Source organism: Toxotes jaculatrix, chromosome 8 (genome assembly GCF_017976425.1).
Source record: "Toxotes jaculatrix isolate fToxJac2 chromosome 8, fToxJac2.pri, whole genome shotgun sequence".
Taxonomy (NCBI): Eukaryota; Metazoa; Chordata; class Actinopteri; family Toxotidae; genus Toxotes; species Toxotes jaculatrix.
In genome coordinates, this window is record NC_054401.1 from 10,004,797 (window position 1) to 10,023,003 (window position 18,207).

The 18,207-nt window shown below is 41.8% G+C and overlaps 2 protein-coding genes across 3 annotated transcripts; both read left to right on the plus strand.

Moving 5' to 3' along the window:
• The first annotated feature begins 133 nt into the window (after positions 1-133).
• Positions 134-13,579, plus strand: arhgef5 (Rho guanine nucleotide exchange factor (GEF) 5). Of its 2 annotated transcripts, none has more exons than XM_041044148.1 (15): positions 134-726; positions 1,307-5,194; positions 5,939-5,984; positions 6,272-6,321; positions 7,143-7,513; positions 8,542-8,702; positions 8,863-9,015; positions 9,121-9,250; positions 9,362-9,436; positions 9,569-9,664; positions 10,428-10,570; positions 10,774-10,917; positions 11,020-11,090; positions 12,698-12,802; positions 12,916-13,579. In XM_041044148.1, exons 2-15 carry the CDS (start codon positions 1,327-1,329, stop codon positions 13,056-13,058), a joined length of 5,556 nt encoding a protein of 1,851 aa, XP_040900082.1. In that variant the 5' UTR covers positions 134-726; positions 1,307-1,326; the 3' UTR covers positions 13,059-13,579. The 2 variants fall into 2 exon arrangements, with proteins under 2 accessions (XP_040900082.1, XP_040900083.1); XM_041044149.1 differs by having other exon boundaries at positions 137-726; positions 1,307-4,507.
• A 484-nt stretch (positions 13,580-14,063) lies between these two features.
• zgc:92606 (uncharacterized protein LOC100000242 homolog) lies at positions 14,064-18,120 on the plus strand. The gene is made up of 5 exons (XM_041044360.1): positions 14,064-14,258; positions 15,572-15,661; positions 15,932-16,010; positions 16,814-16,932; positions 17,609-18,120. The coding sequence occupies exons 2-5, from the start codon at positions 15,572-15,574 to the stop codon at positions 17,672-17,674; spliced, it is 354 nt and encodes a 117-aa protein (XP_040900294.1). The 5' UTR covers positions 14,064-14,258; the 3' UTR covers positions 17,675-18,120.
• Positions 18,121-18,207: the final 87 nt, after the last annotated feature.

Genomic DNA, 18,207 nt, shown 5'->3' on the forward strand with positions numbered 1-18,207 from the left:
TCTCAATGTAGGGAGGGTTTTATAAGCTTCAGTGAGCTCTCCTCCAGTGTGTGCTTTCAGTCCTCTCCCCTCCCCCCACTCTTCCTTGTAGCTCTTACCTTACCTGGCTGTGTTGTTCAGACACACCCGGCTGCGCCATATCAACCAATTGCTGCTCCAAGAGAGACACACCAAGGAGGTGTACTTCCTGTGTTTCGTGAGAGAAGAATGGGGCAGGAGAGAGGAGAGAGTTGTGTACCTTTTTTTTTGCCAGGGGGGTCCACACAGGCGGTTCTGTCGGAGGTGAAGGGGAGGGACTGAAGGACTGAAGTAGTGGACAGACTCCTCAAACTTTTCTTTGATTTATGGGAGATCTCTCTCTCAACAACAGCGACTGAGGGGACAAGACAGAGAGAAGGCAGAGGGGAAAGATAAGTGTCAATCTGTTGAGACTTGTTTGGGAATTTGAGGGAGGAGGGGAGGTGGAGAGAGACTGAGAGAGAGGCAGCAAGAGGGAAAAGCAAAGAGAGCTCAGGCGTAAACATTAAGTTTTTCGCAAGAGTTAAAGTAGTGAGAGAAAAAGACAAAGGCATTTCAGATTTATTTGAAAAACGGAGGCAGTTTGTTATGTCATCTAGGCAATGCGAATACATGGCATGAATTCTTATGTGTTGTGCAATCCCATGCTTCTGAGCTGAGCTGGACTGGAGAGGGGGAGACTTGATCTCCCCAGGATACCACATTCAGGTGAGAGGCTTTACTATTTTTTTTACAGATTTCAGATGAACACTTCTGTAGATTGCTTCTTGTCTGATCAAACATTTAGATCTGGCTTTGCTCTAGTTTACATGTTACATGCCTTGCCTATGTGTCACAGGCCTTTGCTTTCTGAAAGACTTCTTTTGGTATGCTGTGCTTTGCAGGTCTGTGCTGAATTCTTAAACAGCACTAAGAGGGTGTGAACTTCTCTTTTCTCTAGTCTGCTTCTTTCTATTCTACTGTAAATTTACTACATAAGTTGATTTAGGGCAAAGAATCAAATGGCTTGGAATTGCAACTGTAGCTATTCAATTTACTTGAAAAATTAAATTAACAGAATAACAGAGTGAATACTCAACTGAATAGTTGCAGAGATCATAACGTTTCAGTGGTAGCAGTAGCATTAGTGGAATATAAAGTAGTTTTCCAGGCAATTCATATTCAGCTCTGTGAAATTAAACTAAATATGTAAGTTTGTAGAGCCTCCTGCATATGGGTGATGTGTTTCTGAGAATGGCTTGAGTGTTATTGCCCCATTTCTAAACCAATGAGTGTTACTGTCTTCTAGGTTCTCCATATTATGCTACAATGGGGACCAAAAGGCCCAGCTGCACCCTCTTCGACACTTTATCTAACATAAACACATCTGACCGCAAGCTTCAGCCAGGTGGAAAAATCTCCCGGGATCCAAGTCCCAGGCCAGTTATGACTGCCCAGTCGGAGCGAGAGAGAGTCAACAATCGAGAGGAAGACTGGAGGAGGGAAAGAGAAATGGAGAAAATGAGAGACAAAGCAAGATATAAAGATATGGATTCACGGGAGAGATACTATGAAAGAGCTCCTGCACCCAGGATGAGAGAGGGAGAGAGGGAGTGGAGAGAGAGAGAAAGGAGGCAAGAAGACGACAGAAGCAGAAACGGACGGCCACTGTCGAATGTAGAGAGGGACCCTGAGAAAGAGGTGGAAAGGGGGATGAAGAAAGGTGACACATTTCCCAGAATGAGAAAAAGCAGTGCAGAACGTGGTAGTGGCAGAATGATATCCAACACTGAGATTGATGAAGAAAAAGGAGAAAGGACGCAGAGAGAGAGGCCAAGGCGAACAGAGACAGATGACTGGGAGAGAGAAAGAGAGAAGGCCTGGCAGAGAGAAAGGTACAGAGAAAGGGAAAGAGATGAGATCCAAAGCAGGGCAGAGTTTGATGCTGGTTTTCAAGACAGAGGAAGAGAAGTGTGTGATCCACGGGACAGAAGAGAAAGAGATGCAACAAGAAAAAGAGAAAAGCCAAAACATAACGTGGGAGACAGGGAGTTCAGGATGCCTTCCCCGCTCATGCGAAAGGACAGAGACATCTACTCAGATAGGAGGGAGAGGGAAGAGGTGCAGAGGAGAGAGAGAAAGAGGGACACCAGAAGTGAAGGAGACAGTGATGAGAGAGAGTTCAGGAGGGAAAGAGTGAGGGACAGGGAGAGGGAGGAGTTGATATATCAACACAGCAGAAGTGAGGGGGACAACAAGGGCAAAAGAGCAAGGGAGAGAGATCAAAATAGACAGGGATACAGGGAAGAAGACCGGCAGAGATACAGAGACAGGGACAGAGAACGAGAAGTGGACAGATCCAGGAGGAGAGGAGTGGAGAAAGACAGGGACAGGTACAGAGAGGTTGACAGGAGAGCAGCAAGGGAGGCAGACCGGGGGGGAGAGAGATGGAAGGAAAGTGGGAGAGATTTGAGGGATGACAGAGGACGGTCAGATGAGAGGAGAGAAGATGACCGATACAGAGAGTACAAGCAGAGGAAAGACAGGGAAAGAAAGGAAAGAGAGGCTGATTCTAGGTGGGATAATACAACAGGCAGAAGCAGCCGATCCATGAACAAGACGGCCCCTAGGGTGCCACCACAATCCCAGAGCAGCGGGGAATGGAGCAGTGACATGGACAGTGAGACAAGATATAGAAGAAGTAGAGACAGTTACGAAGAGAGGGAATCTGGGAGAGACAGCACTATTGAGAGCGAAAGAGATGTGGAAGATCAGAGAGATCCAGAGAGAGCTGCTGAAAGACGTCAAAGGGCAACAGAAATAAGTGAAAGACAAGAGAGAGATCGAGGAGAAATGACAGGCAGCGTCGCAGAGAACAGAAGGATGTGGTTAGAACCACAAAGGGGTAAGAATAGTAAAGAAGAATCTGTAAGCAGAGAGAGACACACAAGGCGGAAAGAGAGGAGGAAAGAAGAAGAGAGGACAATGAAGTCACAAGCAGTGTGGGGGGGAGAGGGGCGAAGGGTAAAAGAGGAACCAGATGAGAGGCACTTGGACCAAAGCGGTTACAGACAAAGACCTGCAGGGAGAAATGAGTACAGGGGAGACATAGAGAGGGAGACAGAGGGTATAAGTGTGGATGGCGAGGAGGTAGGGGAGGTCTGGAGAGAGACAGATAAGGGAGGGAAGGAATATCTGTCTGACAGCAATGGTTGGATAGATGGCAGCTGGAAGAGGGATGCAGAGGGAGAGAACATGACAGATAACACAGAGGAGAGTGACAAAGAGGAAGAGGGTGGGAGCAATAATCTTGCCCGCTCCGAGAAAGAAGGAAGTGAATCAGGGTGGAAACAAGAGAGAGACAGTATGCTGTCGGGAGAGGACGGCTTTGTGACCCTGTCCAGCGGCGCGGACGAAGACGATGAGAAAGAGGAAGATGAAGATGAGGAGTTTGAGGACTGTCAGGAGTCCTGGGAAGGTGGAGTTGCATATGACGGCTCCTCACCCTTCAAGGGGTGTGAGGGAGACGAGGAGAAGGAAGAGGAATGTACAATGGGGAAGGAGGAGGCAGTTGATGAGGAGGAACAGGGAACGGAAAAGCAGCCACAGTACGTCTTCTGTGTGATCGGACAAACGTTGCCCCGATCAAAACCAAGCGATATATCACCGTCACAAGTTGATCAGATGGGAGGTGTGGAAAAAGACAACCCAAATTTAGAAAAGTGTCATCACTGCAGCGATGACATCACACAGCCATCTCAGGATGACCAGCACCCGACACTGATTATAGATGATGAATACCAGATCGTCAACAACCAGGGCACAGAAGGCAAGAGTATGCATGAGACACCAAGGGAGGAGAGGATCGTCGCACAAACAACTGAAGTGGATGTCAGATACAGAGCATCTTCAGAGCTTCAAGACACAATAACTGGAGAGGAAATGAGGAGCAAAATGGAGCACCCTTATGCTGAAATAGGGCAGATTAAAAGAGATTCACAGACTGAAAGACTCCTCATAGAATGGAGAGAGAAAAACAAAGATCTGGCCGAAAGAGGCAGGGAGCAAATTTCTCCGGTCCCGAGTAATCCCTATGCTAATGTTTGTTCTCAGGCCAATTTTGAACAAATTCAACCCATCTTGGATGGAATAAACACTGGAGCAATGAGTCCGGAAGAGGTGGAGGCCATTCGAATCCGAATGAGTGGGGCATGGAGCATGTCTGAGGAGCCAAAGCGGCATTCCCAAGCCCCCCACCTCAAATGGGCCAAAAGTGTGGTTCGAGAGATCCTGGGACATTCGGAGGAACAGACTGTGGATGAACCCAACTCAGAAGAACAAGGAAATCAAGTGGTCAGCCAGTCTGAGACAGCGATCAAGGACAACAAACAGCAGGAGGAGGTCTCACAAGCGACTGGAGAGATTCCTGTTGTTATGTTGACGAGGAACGAACAGCACGCCGAGCCAGGGCTAGAGGAGGAAGAGCCACTGGAAGTGGAGGAATTGAGAGGTATGGGGCAGAGCCACGCTGACATGCATGCTGACCAGTTCACAGCTATGCATGGTGACACACCTACACACACTCATGCTGACACAACTTTAGACACAAAAGGGAAGGAGGATTGCAGTATGGACAAGACTGAACCTTCTGGTCACGCTGTGTTAGAAAAGGCAGATATAGAGGTGAAAATATCTCAAGAGGGAGGCAATGAGGCTACGTTATCAGAAAGAGAAAAAGAAGAAAGTCGAACGAAAGAAGTGGAGATGTATTTATCTGTGAGTAACACACTGTACAAGCCTAACAGCTGCCCCATCCTTAATTATGAATCTGCTTCTGACCTCCTCACCCCCTCCAGAGAGGGTAAGAGCCAGGAGGAGGAAGACAGAATGTTTGACAGTGAAGAAGAAAGGCAGGGAGGGGAGCTTGAGGACAGGGGTACAGCAGTAGAGGTGGGAGAGACGAGAGTAGGTGAAAGAGTTGAAGTGGAAAGCAGAGAAGAAAAGGTGGAGGCAGAGAGGCAAATAAGAGGACGGACTCTAACGAGCACCTGCAGTTTCCGAGATTTGGGTCCCGAGGCTCGAATACGAAGGAGGGGAATCCGTAAACCCACTGAAAGAAGAAATGGAGAGCTTGTAGAAGTGGAAGAAGATGAAGGTGTTGGAAGGGATCGCAGAACCAGAATATTCTCTACATCAGGTAAAGACAGAAGATTGGGGATGGAAACGCTGGTTATCTGCTCAAATCAGTCATGATATTTTCAACAATGACATAATTAATCCACCTCTACTTTGACTTTCATTTTTAGTTTCTGTCTAGGTCATCATCCATCAGCATTGCAGATTATTTTAATCATTTAATCAAATTGACGTGTTCTAGATTTGGTAACTGATAGAGGAAATAACCGTCAAATGAATTTGGGTGTTTCTCTTCTTTGTCGTCTTCTAGTCACATCCTCTGTTTGGCAGTCTGATAGTTTCTTACCTCATTTTGCTGTTAAATCAGTCACAGAACTAAACATCTACGGCAGACGTCTGCTGGTAGATGCTATCAGTAAAATGATGTGAACACATACTACCTTTAAACTGGAATCTGCGTCACAGTGTTGTGGTTACAGGTAGTGGGAGGAGATAAGGGGAGGTGGGGAGAGCATGAGCTAAAAGGCTTCGGTTGATCCTGCTTTTAGACATATCATGAGAAGCACAAGTTTTGGAAACACTAATCTGTTCTTTAATGCTTTTTGTAGCAGGGTTCATAGCTTAACTAACCATTATTTATTTTATTTATTTATTTATTACCTTTTTTTCATTTGTTTTTTTTCCATTCATTTCTTTATTCATTCAAACTGTCTCTGTAGTTTGTAGTAAATTTGTTTTGAGTATAACGCACTAAGAGGTATGCTTTTGTGCAATGTTTCCACGAACGAATACTTCTTCATTCCAGATGATGAGGATGATCGGAGTAAAAGCTGGGGAGAAGTGGAGCTGAGGTGAGTGAAACCATCACACAACATGATAAATGTTATTGTGATACATGCTGAATTACAATTGTTTCACATATTTAAATATGGCTTTTCTTTCCTTAATATTAAAAACTGAGTTTAGCTCTTGCATGGACAATGCTATAGTTCTGTAGTGTCAGGAAGGTCATAAAAAATTTGAATCACTTAATACAGTCCTATGCACATTTAATGCAAGTGTTCCACATTAAAAACAACGGTTTTGACAGATTTGGTTATAAATAAATTGTTGTTGCGACTCTTTCTTGGCACTGTAGGAATGTTTTGGACACCATTGAAAGACACAAAAGGAAGTCAAAGATTTTCAGTGAGTATCTCTGCTCCTCCTTTACTTTGGTTTAATTCAGGACATGTACCTTAAAATCAATAAGTGAACGCTTAAGGGACAAATGAAGCATATCATCTTCATTCATGGCTGTTTTAAAATGTATTATTGCATACAAATTCTTTTACGGGTTTAATTAATTTTAATCATTTTTTTAAAAAATCACATCAGTTTTGTTTCAGAATGAATCTTAAGACTGATTTCTTAGAAGAGGGCTGTGCAGACTATAGTGACGTGTCTTCAGATCATATCTTTTTTGTCTGTGGCCAGGAAAAACATGACGCAGTTGAGCATTTCCCCTTAATGTACGTGATTCATCTGTTTGAAAACAACCCCACTAACCGTTTATCTCTTACTCTGCACATGCTGGCTGCTGAATTTAAATGACACACACAAATGAAAGGAAATCTACGTGCAGTTTACTGTTGGCTCACATTCTTTAAAAATTTACTTTTAAACAACTAAAATGGCAGTAGTTCACTGAACCTATGATTCACATGGATATTGGGAGAAATGGCACAGGCATGTGTTTGCGTGTGTGTGTGTCTGCCTGTGCAAGCCACAGACAGGTTTCTGCAAGTATTCGTATCTCCTAACTTGAGGGGAAAACAGCTGCTGCTCTGAATTTTGCATTCCAACAAGTATGTGTAAAAGGAATGTCAAATGCAAACAGCTCCTCTTGGCTAACACTGTTCCTGTCTCTGTCTGTGTTCTTTCCTTTGCTTCCTGTATTTTTCAATCTTTTTTCTTTCTCCCTCTTCTCTGTCTTTCTTTGTCGGTTTCACTTCCTCTCCTTCTCCCAGATGCTGCCCAGCTCTACCAACAGTACAGTGAGGCAGCGCAGAACTTTGAGATTCTGCGCCAGTCTCGCTCCGATGTCCTGTCTGTGTGCGAGGACAATGACCCCTCTCCTGCTCCCTCACCTCCTCCTGCCCGCAGACCTCTGCCTCCCCTGCCTCTTGTCCCACACCCTCACTCCTTGTACCACTCTGGCTCCATCACCAGTGTCAAAAGCTTGCCTCTTCCTGAGCCCCCCAAGAGTGAACGCAGGCCTTCCTCTCCACGTCTGTCCATCTCACTGACGCAGTCGGCCACACTGTGGCGGGACCTGCCGGGGGTCAGGAACAGTGCTGAGCTGGAGGAGCTCACAGAGGACCAGAGGCGACTGCAGGAGGTATCACGCTGTCTTACTGCACATATGAAAGTCTAGTTAGCATTTGATGACATAAAATGCTTCATACGACATGTATGAAAGCTTCTGATCCCCCTGAATTTCACTGAGGCAGGAATGTTGTGCCAGTAACTTTGCAGTGAATGAAGTGCAAACCTCCACACAGTACTTTTTACTTTGCTTGAAGAAATCTGGAGTTTGTTCTTCTTTGGAAAGTAATTGGTACAAAATTCATGACTCGGTGACATTCAGGATAATCTGGGTGTTTAAGTGCATGATTAGAGTTTACTTCCTTCAGTGGGTTCAATGGATTTAATTTTGATTAGATTGGAAATTTAGATTAGAACAACTAAAACGGTATGTTTCTTTTATCTACAGTAAAGATTAAGCAATGTGAGAATTTCTTAATGTGAGGGTTTGCACTTCATTTACTGGAAAGTTACCAGCACAACATTCCTGCATAGGTGAAATTCAGGAGAATCCTGTGTAATTTTTATCTTTCATGTTCCCTGCGGCTTTACTTATCTCATGAATGTGAAATGCATTGTTTGAGATTTTCAAAGTAAATTTCACCACTTTCATGGGCACGGACTGCTTTGGGCGGCTTCTCAAATGTTTCATTGGATAGTGACTTTTGGGAAATGACATGACGTACATGAATCAGCTTCTTGCTGTTATTACTTCACACCTCAAACTATTAAGATCACACAAAATATTCTGGCTTGCCACATCCCAGAATAACCATTCTGTTGATCCGTTTTTTATTGGCAGAGGAGTGTTTCTTGCCAGAGGATGTGATTGCATAAACATGTTGTGTTTCTCTGGTAGTGGTAAACTGTAAACCAGACATGTGCTGAACTTCCATTTCTTGAGAAATTGTGCTCATCTCTTAGTCACAACCTTGTCAAAGTGCCCTGGCCTCTAGAGAACACACAACTCCATAATTATTGGCTAGAATTTATTTACTAGTTGTGTCTTGCTCAGTGTTAATCTTTTTTTATGAATTTCGTTTCGTTTTGTTTTGCGTTCAGGTGAGATTTGAGGTTGTGACCTCAGAAGCCTCCTACTGCCGGAGTTTGGACATTGTTGTTGAACACTTTGTCAAGTCAAAACAGCTGGGGGCGCTGTTGACCACTCAAGATAGTAACTGGCTGTTTTCCCGACTGGCTGAAGTGCGTGCCGTCAGTCACAGGTTAGAGATGTTAAACATATACTAGAGCAAGTTCTTTATCCATTTGAGGTAGCGCTGTATTTATACATTTAGATGTCTCAGGCAAAATCATTTAGAGTTACAGTTTCATAAATCTGTGGGGGAAACGAACTGAAACCAGCACTTTATGGTTTTGTTTTAGTTTTTTGTCAAAGCTGGAGGAGCGTGTGGAAACAGACATCATACACTTCACCGTGTGTGATATCATCACTCAACATTGTCAGCGCTTCAAAAAGGTTTATGTGCCCTACCTCACCAACCAGTCCTATCAGGACGCTACGTACCAGAGACTCATGTAAGCCATCCACTCATCTTTTATGTTTTATCTGTTGAAAGATGATTTTCGTTGGAGGCTTGGTAAGAGATCCAGATTCATAGATCCATTCAATTTTTCTTTCAGGAATGAGAATTCAGGGTTCAAACGGACTGTGGAGAAATTAGAGAGGAGTCCTGTTTGTCAGAGACTTCCTCTTCGTTCCTTCCTTGTCCTTCCTTTCCAAAGGATCACAAGAATAAAGCTGCTGGTCCAGGTATGTGAGTGAGTGCAGGCTCTCTGAAATGGTAAAAGTTAATGGTTTGTAATATGTTCAGCACTGTAGCTTTTTATCTAACCTTGACATGCAAACACTCTTTCTATCCAGAACATTGTGAAAAGAACAATTCCAGGAACTCCAGAGGCGACGCAGGCCATCAAAGCTTTGAAACTTCTGGAGAAGGTACAGTAGGAGCCTCTATCCACTCTACATTAACATAGGATAGTAACATTTTAATATTGCTGTAAAACATCCTGGCTGTTTTGGACTCCTTGCTAACAAATCTGTTTTTTCTTTCATTAATCTCTCCTGTAGATGATTCAAGAAAGCAACGATAGCATCTCTCAGATGAAAAGCATTGAGTCCCTTGTCTCTCTTAGTGCTAAAGTGGACTTCACGTCAGAGCACAGGGTGAGTAATGACTACCAGGGATAAAGGGAGAAATTCAGTGGGATCACGTTGTGATGATATGACCAAATCATGTTATTGTTTTACAAAATGTTGTCTAAATTATTTTTCTCCCAGCACACTATAATTTAAATTTAACAAAATAACATACAGATGTTTTTTATTGCATGTGTGGAGTTTTATCTGACATAATGCAAACGCATGAACACAGTTATTTGTGCGGAACATTAACTGAATTATTGTACATTAGATTTTGCGTACTTGTGCCATATAATAAAACCAATATAAGAAAATAGTGTTTTAATATCATGACATTGATTTCAATCATAATTTCTGGCACTAATGAGTACATTTCTTGGTTGTTTGTAGTGATGTTTATGAAAACTACAACAAAATAAATAATTTCACAAAATGATCTCAAGGTCTACTTGCAAGCTTTTTATGGAGCTTTCAACTACACCAGGGTCTTCATCAACGGATGGAGTTAACTCAGCCATCATGGAGATGGCTCATTTGGCATCAAATGATCTACAGTTATGTGATATTAGGTGGTCTTATACATGATCAATACACAACTGATCGTAAGATATGGTCACAAAGTCGTCCAGAAAGTGGACCTTGAGTTAAGATTATTCTGCCAAACTACTGGTGAAAAATGAACTTTCACTCTCAAAATAAATGATAAGCTAACGTTATTGTCTTTTGTCTCCCTGTTTTTGGTGTGTGTGTGTGTGTGTGTGTGTGTGTGTGTGTGTGTGTCTTACAGACTTTTCCTCTGATCAGTCAGTCTCGGAGGTTGGTGCGGGAAGGACCGGTCACTGAACTGATGGATTTCTCTCTTAAAGACACAGAGAAGAACATTTACTTTCACCTATTCAATGACTACTTGCTGGTTTCACAACAAAAAGAGTGAGTCAATAAATGTGTTGTTTTGTAATGTCAGAATAATCCATCACCAGCTGGCACAGATAGATAGATAGAGCATGTATACTATATGCTACGTGCTGTTTTCCTCATATCTGCAGTCTTTCATTGTCCCTTCAATGTTATCACAGTTTTCTTCTTCCACCATCTCATTTCTCTGTTGTGCTTTTGCTGTCTGCTGTTTCCAGAGGGGGAAGATTCACAGTAACTGACCACTGTCCTGCGTCAGACCTGCGTGTAGAGAACTGCCGCGTCAAACTTCACTCCTTACAGAAGAACCTATTCCGCCTGCACATGTCACAAAGGTCCCTGCTGCTGAGGACTGACACACAGTAAGAGACTGACACAGTAGCAGGGAATGTCTGTTTTGTCTGTCACACCACAAATGTAGAAAAAATGGCAGAAGTGTACACGTCTTTGCTTTATTCCTTCAGGAGTGATAAGCTACGTTGGATGTCTGCTCTATCCCAGCCACACCCTGAAACAGATTTTTCTGCAGCTCAAGGTAAACTATTTATCCCCGTTACAAAGTGCTGAACACTAAAATGAACACTTAACATTAATAAAATAAATAAATAAAAAGACAGACAGTATGTATAGTTCAGGTAGAGAACATGGTGATCTAAATCCATATTTACGACATATCATGCAGTAAACATGTAGGGGCAGGTGGCAAAGCAAGTCTTCACGGCAACCTAGGAGTTGCAATTATGAGTTGGAAATATGGGGAATTTCTGAAAGCTACAAAATCCCCCACTTGACAGAAAGAAGTGTCAACAAATTAGTAACTAAATTACTACAAATAATATATTACTTCATAATACTTAATCAAAGCCAGGAGTGTTTTAGTGCCAAGGGTTGGTATTGTGCATGCTGGCTCACTGGATAACAAACTGGGGAATCTGTGTGTTTCACAGTCATCATTAATATTATTATTTGAGCCTGTGCTTTTCTTTGGCAAGTCCAAATGTCCATTAGCTTCCAGAGCTCTGCTGTGCTAGTAGCAAATCCTACAATGCACTACAGCACTTGTGATGAATGAAGAGTACATTTTATGTGCTAGTGCATTTTTTTTTTTTAGAAAAAATCCATTCAAGTGATGTGAGAGGCTGAAGATTAACAAAGGAGGATTTACAAGTAATCAGTTACTTTTTGAATGACTTGGTGTCACACTAGTGCATTTCATTTTTATTATGAAAGCTCCAAAGTGTATTGTGTATAATACAGTAAGTGTATAATGCAGTTTGTGGCACACCTGTGAGATGTGGAACCCCATACAAGACATGTTTAAACAGAGCCTGGCTTGTTTTCACTCTGCCTATCTAATCAGGGAATAGGTGAATGCAATTAACTACCTAGGAGCTGCTGGAAAAAAGTAATCTTCTTGGTTTAGTGTAACATAAGTGGGTGGCACTGTACTAGAGTCTCACTATTTGCTGCTAATTGTACAATAGAATTTTTGAATGTATTTGGAATTCTGAAATTCAGTTTGAGAGTTTTTCTGAATTCGTTTCTATGAATGCATGACCTTATAGAGTTGTTAAAGGCCCTGCACAATTCCTCTGACTGGTTAGACATGTAGTCAGGTTGGGTGACGTTGGGTGAAGCTATGCTTACATGACGTAAACACTCTATGTACAAATATGAATGATAAATGACAAAAACCAATCCGAACATTGGCAAACAAACACGGACACTGCAGCCCCTGTCAACCGCTGGAGGTAGCCGGAGGATTCTGGATGTAGCCCTCTAGCCCAGCCGATGCTTTAGCAAAGAGCTAACTGCCAGTGCCTGTCTACAGGGATGTCACTCAACGTAACCATGCCCTAATTTATGTAAGAACCAGGCTGTAAATATGTTTTTTAGGCTGTAAAGTTGGCTATTTTAACATGGGGGTCAATGGAGAATTGCTCACTTCTGGAGCCAGCCCCCAGCAGCAGCCGAGGAACTGCAGCTTTTTGAACACGGAAGTGATCCTCACTGCTGAAACCTACAACTCCAGTGGCAGGTGTTTAGGGGCCTTACAAAAGTAGACTGACTCTCTGAGCATCACAGAATTTGTTGTAGTGATATTTATGACTGTAGGTTTGACCTCTTCTCCTTCCTGTGCAGATTTTCCACAGATGCAGTGTATCCGGTCTTTTGTTGCACAGCAGCCTGATGAGCTGTCCTTAGAAAAAGCTGACATCATTCTAGTGCACCAACAAAGCAGTGACCGTAAGATCATCACACTACCTTTTCCATCATTTCCTTGCCATTCACCTATCTACTGTTCAACTGCTGCACAGAATAAGTAAGTTTATTTGTGTTGGATACTTTCTTTTTAACAGATTGGGTAGAGGGGACCAGACTGTCTGATCGGCATCGTGGATGGGTGCCGGAGTCCCATTTGGAAACCATAAGCAACAACAAAGTCCGAGAACGCAACCTATCGGATGCACTCAAACTCACAACTGCCAGAGCTGCTGTTTAGGCAGGACATTCAAGAGAGGAACTAAACTGAGGGATGTCCTGGATCCACTATAAAGGATAAGACTCTCAGTTGTCTGCCTCAAACTGCTGAAAATTGGACAGTGGGCATTCAGTGAACCAAATGGAAATGCTGTAAGAATGCATCTCAGTGTAGCATTGCCCGTTTAACTTGGTGGAAAAATATATTGCCGTGGAGCAATGCATAACCTGCTGAGGTTTACCTGAAAGACATTAAAGATGTTGTCACTGGATTAACTCTCTCATCTACATCACAAAGAACATTGTGTGTAAGATACTAATTCAATGGACAGGTGTTTTTAGGAAGAGAAAGCATCTTTTTCCAAGAAATTTTATTTTTGGAGAACGTATTATTATTTGTGTATACTGAATAGATGATTTTATGATGCATGTCTATTGAAAATTGTGCCCCTGCATGCAGGAGAGCTGATGGAGATCATGCAAAATGTTGTACAACAGTATACAATGAGGACATTTTAATAAACTCAGATTGGTGGAATAAAATTTCTTCTGAACGTAAGTCTGCCTTATTGAGAATGAGATGTAGCTTACTGTCTTCATCATAAAAGCTGTTTTGATCATTTATATATATGACTGTGAGTTTGTACATCGGCAGCAATGTTGCATGTCCACAGCAAGTCTTTAGGAATTGCATGTAATTACTGGCATAAGTCTGCAGGAGCTGTTTACAGAACAAAGTGAACAGTGCAGATAATGGGAAAAAAAGAAGTACGCACGCTAAGCACGTAGCCTGCCTGAGGCGTGGCCGTGGGCGTGACCCCATGAGGCCTGTCCCAGTTTCCGAAACCTGCTATTGGTTATATTTGCCATCACTCAGACAAAACGGGCCGATAACAAATGTAGATAGACAGCAGTTCAAATCCAATGGACGCAATGCAAAATTGCCTTTCGTTCCTCTGAATGGTCACATTCTACCGTCAATCTTTAACCTCATTTCTGATTGGCCACAGATCTGGTAGGCGGGCTCTGCAGTATTGTTGTTTTCGTTGATCAGAAGAAGTAGACCAGTCGACATCTTTGAAATTGATTGCATTTCTGTACGTTATGACCGTTTTTTGAGCTAATTTTTGTTGAATCCGTGCATTTGTTTTGAGAAAGTTTACGACGCAAGGGACCAGCGGGTTATATCTGGATCTGTGAAACTTGTTTTTGTCTTTCAAAGGTATGTGAACAGTGACGCCTTGTTGCTCCGTTAGCCGCAGTTGCTAGCATTACCGTTATTAACTGATTTCTACCGTTGTTTGCCGTTCGCAAAACCAGCCTATGCGCGTTATGTTAAAGATTGTAGATATTACATAGATTCGCGTAGTTGGTTTGGTTGATTTAAGTATATCCGTCTCAGAAAGGCGGCAGGTTAGCTTATCTCGGGGCTGTTGTTGTGAAAAGTGACGTGGCCTCACTTGACGATGACCCCAGCCACCACAACCGTGTGTCATCGTGACCAATATCAAAACCAAAACAATTGTTTGTGTACACTGAACAAAAATGATAAGTATGATCAGTTTGACCGTCATTAGTGGCTTCCGTTGATGGGATATCATGTGGGTGATTTTTTTTAAATCGCTAGCTGCACTCTGTACATACTGATACTGCTGTTTACTCCGCCCAGAGATAGTTGTAAACAGTGGCATGAAAGATCACGTGAAAGAGGATAATTCTGGGGTTTTTGATCATGAGAGGATCGGGAACTCTGTTTATTCTGTTTATAAGGTTCCCATGTCTGACAGCATGGGGTAAAACATCGTAGTATTTTAAATCATAATGTAAATGTATATGTGTTTTTAATTCAAATTAAATTTAGAATTCATTAATTTAGAAGATGAACAGGTGGACCAGTTTTGACGTGTTTTTGAGCCAATGCAGTAAATAAACTTAGGGCAGAAACTAACGATTATTTTCATAGCTGATTAATTGCCCCCCAGGGGACAAATAAAGTTCTTTCATTGACCTATCAGTTTCTATTTTTCGATTAATTGTTCAGTCTGTGAAATAAAAAAAAAAGTTTAAAAAAATCATATAATGTGCATTTTTTACTTTATTGCTTGAAAAATCAATTCAAAAGTTAGATTTTTTTTCTGTCTATTGATTAATCAGTTCATCGACTACTTGTGTCAGCTTCTTCTCTCTGTCAATCCAAAAATGTCATAAAGCAAGCAGCTTATTTGCAACTTGTGCTGAAAATTAGTGGTCAGTATACAGCAAAACCAGATACCACATTTAGTATTAGGTACATATACACATATACATATATAATTATACAATCATATACAAAACACTTGATTAAAAGACAACTGCATCTCATCCAGCAATAAACAAAGATGTGCTCTTCAGGCTGCCAGTATCACTTGTTGACTGAATACACTGGTTGGTGAAGTCAGCCAGTCCTCTATCTCCTTTGTCTACTTGGTAAATAATGCTATTGTGTGGGATTTGATGTTTTCTTGTGTTTTTTTTGTTCCCTTGTGTTGTTTTCAGATGGGAAGTCAGTACCAGCGCTCAGTACCTCTAGAGGTGAGGAGAGCAGAGGGAGAGAGAGTTCGGGCCAAACATCCTGACAAGATACCGGTCAGTGCAGAAACTGGGTTATTTTATTATAACATGATGTATTTAGCGTTAGTGATCTTCAGTCAATTAAACTGGGTTAGGAAGTTCTGTTTTATAATCACATCTAAAGCTTTATTTAAGGTCAATTCTGTCAATAAAAGACTAGATCTTGGATGACGTAAACTCAACTGTAAAGTTGTGTGAATTTATTGGTGGTTGTTTAGATTTTAAGCACATGAACACAATCTGTCTCTCTGTTAATGATGACTGATTTTTTTTTTTTTTAACTAGATCATTGTGGAGAGGGCCCCGAGGTCACGAGCTCCTGAACTGGATAAGAAGAAATATCTAGTGCCCTCAGATTTAACAGGTGAAATACACACACACGCACATACACACACAAGGAAAAACTTCACAAGGCCAGATCCAGAATATTGAGAATGCATAGAAAAAGGGGACTGGTTTAAGATTTGAGCAGCTCAAACACCAGTTTTGGCATTTCTGTACTGCAGTTTCTTGTTACTTATACACAGATATATCTGCAATAAGCAAGTACAGCGTGAAGTACTAACCTGACTGATTTATCAGTCTAACTCTAATGGTTACGTAAGCCACCTTGGACAAGACCATTTCAGGCTTGGATTGCCAACTAACTCGCTGATGACGCACCATCCAAACCTGGATGAACCAATCACACTGACACTAATCTGTCTGTATTTTTGACAGACCTGTGTCTGTCTTGTGCTCCGAGTGTATAGACCTTTGTCACAGCATACATCTTGACATGCCACAACAGGGAAGGCACAGGTGTATTTAATAAGGTTTATGATGTCCAGGTTCCAGTTACGGGATTTCCTGGTATTGTGTGTGCAGGCTCACTGAAAAAGATCACTGGGACACTTACAGGAACTGAGTCATGGTCAATGTTGTATAGCCAGATAGTAAAACTGTTCAAGATCCAGTTTTGTGGATCTCCATTTGTAATTACAAATTACTGTTTATAGCTTTGTTTGTCTTTTTGATTAAATCTGACGTTTTCTTTCAATTCATATGTTGTGTTTACTGTCTCTGAATGTGCCTCAAAATTCCATACACAGTTTTTTTCCTCCTCACATGAAATGAAACTAATTTGTGTGATCCTGGCTGACCACCCCCCCCCCCCCCCCTTTTTAGTGGGCCAGTTGTGCTTCCTGATCCGTCAGCGTGTGTCTTTGAGACCAGAGGAGGCACTCTTCTTCTTTGTCAACAACTCCCTTCCCCCATCCAGCTCCCCTCTCTCTGCTGTATATGAGGTACTGCTCTATTCGTCACACACGTTCACATGAGGATCCTCCCCAACACACACACATTACCAGCAGGAGTACAAACATATTTAGGGAATAGGTGTCTATTCCCTAAATATATAGTCATTTGCAGGTCACTGTCCTCCTGTAAAGTGATACATGAGTTCACAGCTACATTACTGAGGTGTTTCAGCTTTCATGCAAACATTTTTCACCCTCAGCACAGCATACCAGGAAAGTCTTGCCAGCTACACTATGCTAGATAAAATCTGTTTAGACAGCAGTGTTGCTTCACCTTCCTTGGTCTCACAAATAGCCTTCCAGTAACACCACTTAAATAAAAAAAAAACCCAGACCATTCTGAAATTGAAACTAGCAGTTTGTTGTGTGCTCAGAAGACAGCAGTTCGTGTGTATTTTGAGCTTTTTGAAGGATGGGTATAACAAAGCCAGCATGTATTTATTGTTGTTTTTAGCAATTGTATTAGAAGCTTTATTTTACCCAAGTAATTAAATTAGGCATTCACATAATTTGCTGACTACACATATCATGTTGTAATAAAAGTTCTGTTTTGCTTATTGGGCAGTTTTTATATGGTTAGTTCAGACACGTCAGTTGGTGGGGACACTCCTAAGTACTCTTGTCATGCAAAATCATTCATTATTCTCTGCTTCATGTGTTCCAGGAGCACCATGAAGAGGACCTGTTTCTCTACATGACCTACAGCAATGAGAGTGTGTATGGTGCCTGAGGGAGGACAATAGACTGGAGAAAGAGACAGAGAGAGAATGAGATGAGACAAAGTGAGACTGTTTGAGAAATAAAAAGTTAAGGCTGTTTGTAATGTTTCACACCACTATTATTCTCTGTGATATTAGTTTTGATAAGTAACTACAGTACATGGTGGAAGAAAGGGATTGCTGGTAGGGTTTTATCTTTGTCAGTATTCTGGGGTTGAGCATAATGCATTTTATTACACTTCAAGTTATGTTGATTCCTTACATGGTGAAAGAAGAAAGAGGAAGGTTGGAAAGAAAGAAAGAAAGCATATAAAAGGAAGTATTGTTGAAAGTTTTGAAATTATGTTGAGAGAGCTCTCTGCCTTTCTCAGTCATCTGTATTTAATGCAAATAGTATTTTTTTTCTTTTGTAAATTAATATCAAACTTTTGTGGAAAATAAAGATGAAAAAGCCAAACTTCTGATTTCTTTTCTTTCTGTCATTGCGCATGTGTGTTTCCATCTGTCAACCCTGTGGTTTTATATTTAAATAGAAAAAACACTG

Excerpts from the sequence above, each read along its gene's own strand:
- zgc:92606 (XM_041044360.1), top strand. The coding sequence starts at position 15,572 with ATGGGAAGTCAGTACCAGCGCTCAGTACCTCTAGAGGTGAGGAGAGCA. Across the intron at positions 15,662-15,931 it reads AACATCCTGACAAGATACCG|ATCATTGTGGAGAGGGCCCC; the intron begins GTCAGTGCAGAA and ends TTTTTTAACTAG. Across the intron at positions 16,933-17,608 it reads CTCTCTCTGCTGTATATGAG|GAGCACCATGAAGAGGACCT; the intron begins GTACTGCTCTAT and ends CATGTGTTCCAG.
- arhgef5 (XM_041044148.1), top strand. The coding sequence starts at position 1,327 with ATGGGGACCAAAAGGCCCAGCTGCACCCTCTTCGACACTTTATCTAAC. Across the intron at positions 7,514-8,541 it reads ACCAGAGGCGACTGCAGGAG|GTGAGATTTGAGGTTGTGAC; the intron begins GTATCACGCTGT and ends TTTTGCGTTCAG. Across the intron at positions 9,251-9,361 it reads GAATAAAGCTGCTGGTCCAG|AACATTGTGAAAAGAACAAT; the intron begins GTATGTGAGTGA and ends CTTTCTATCCAG.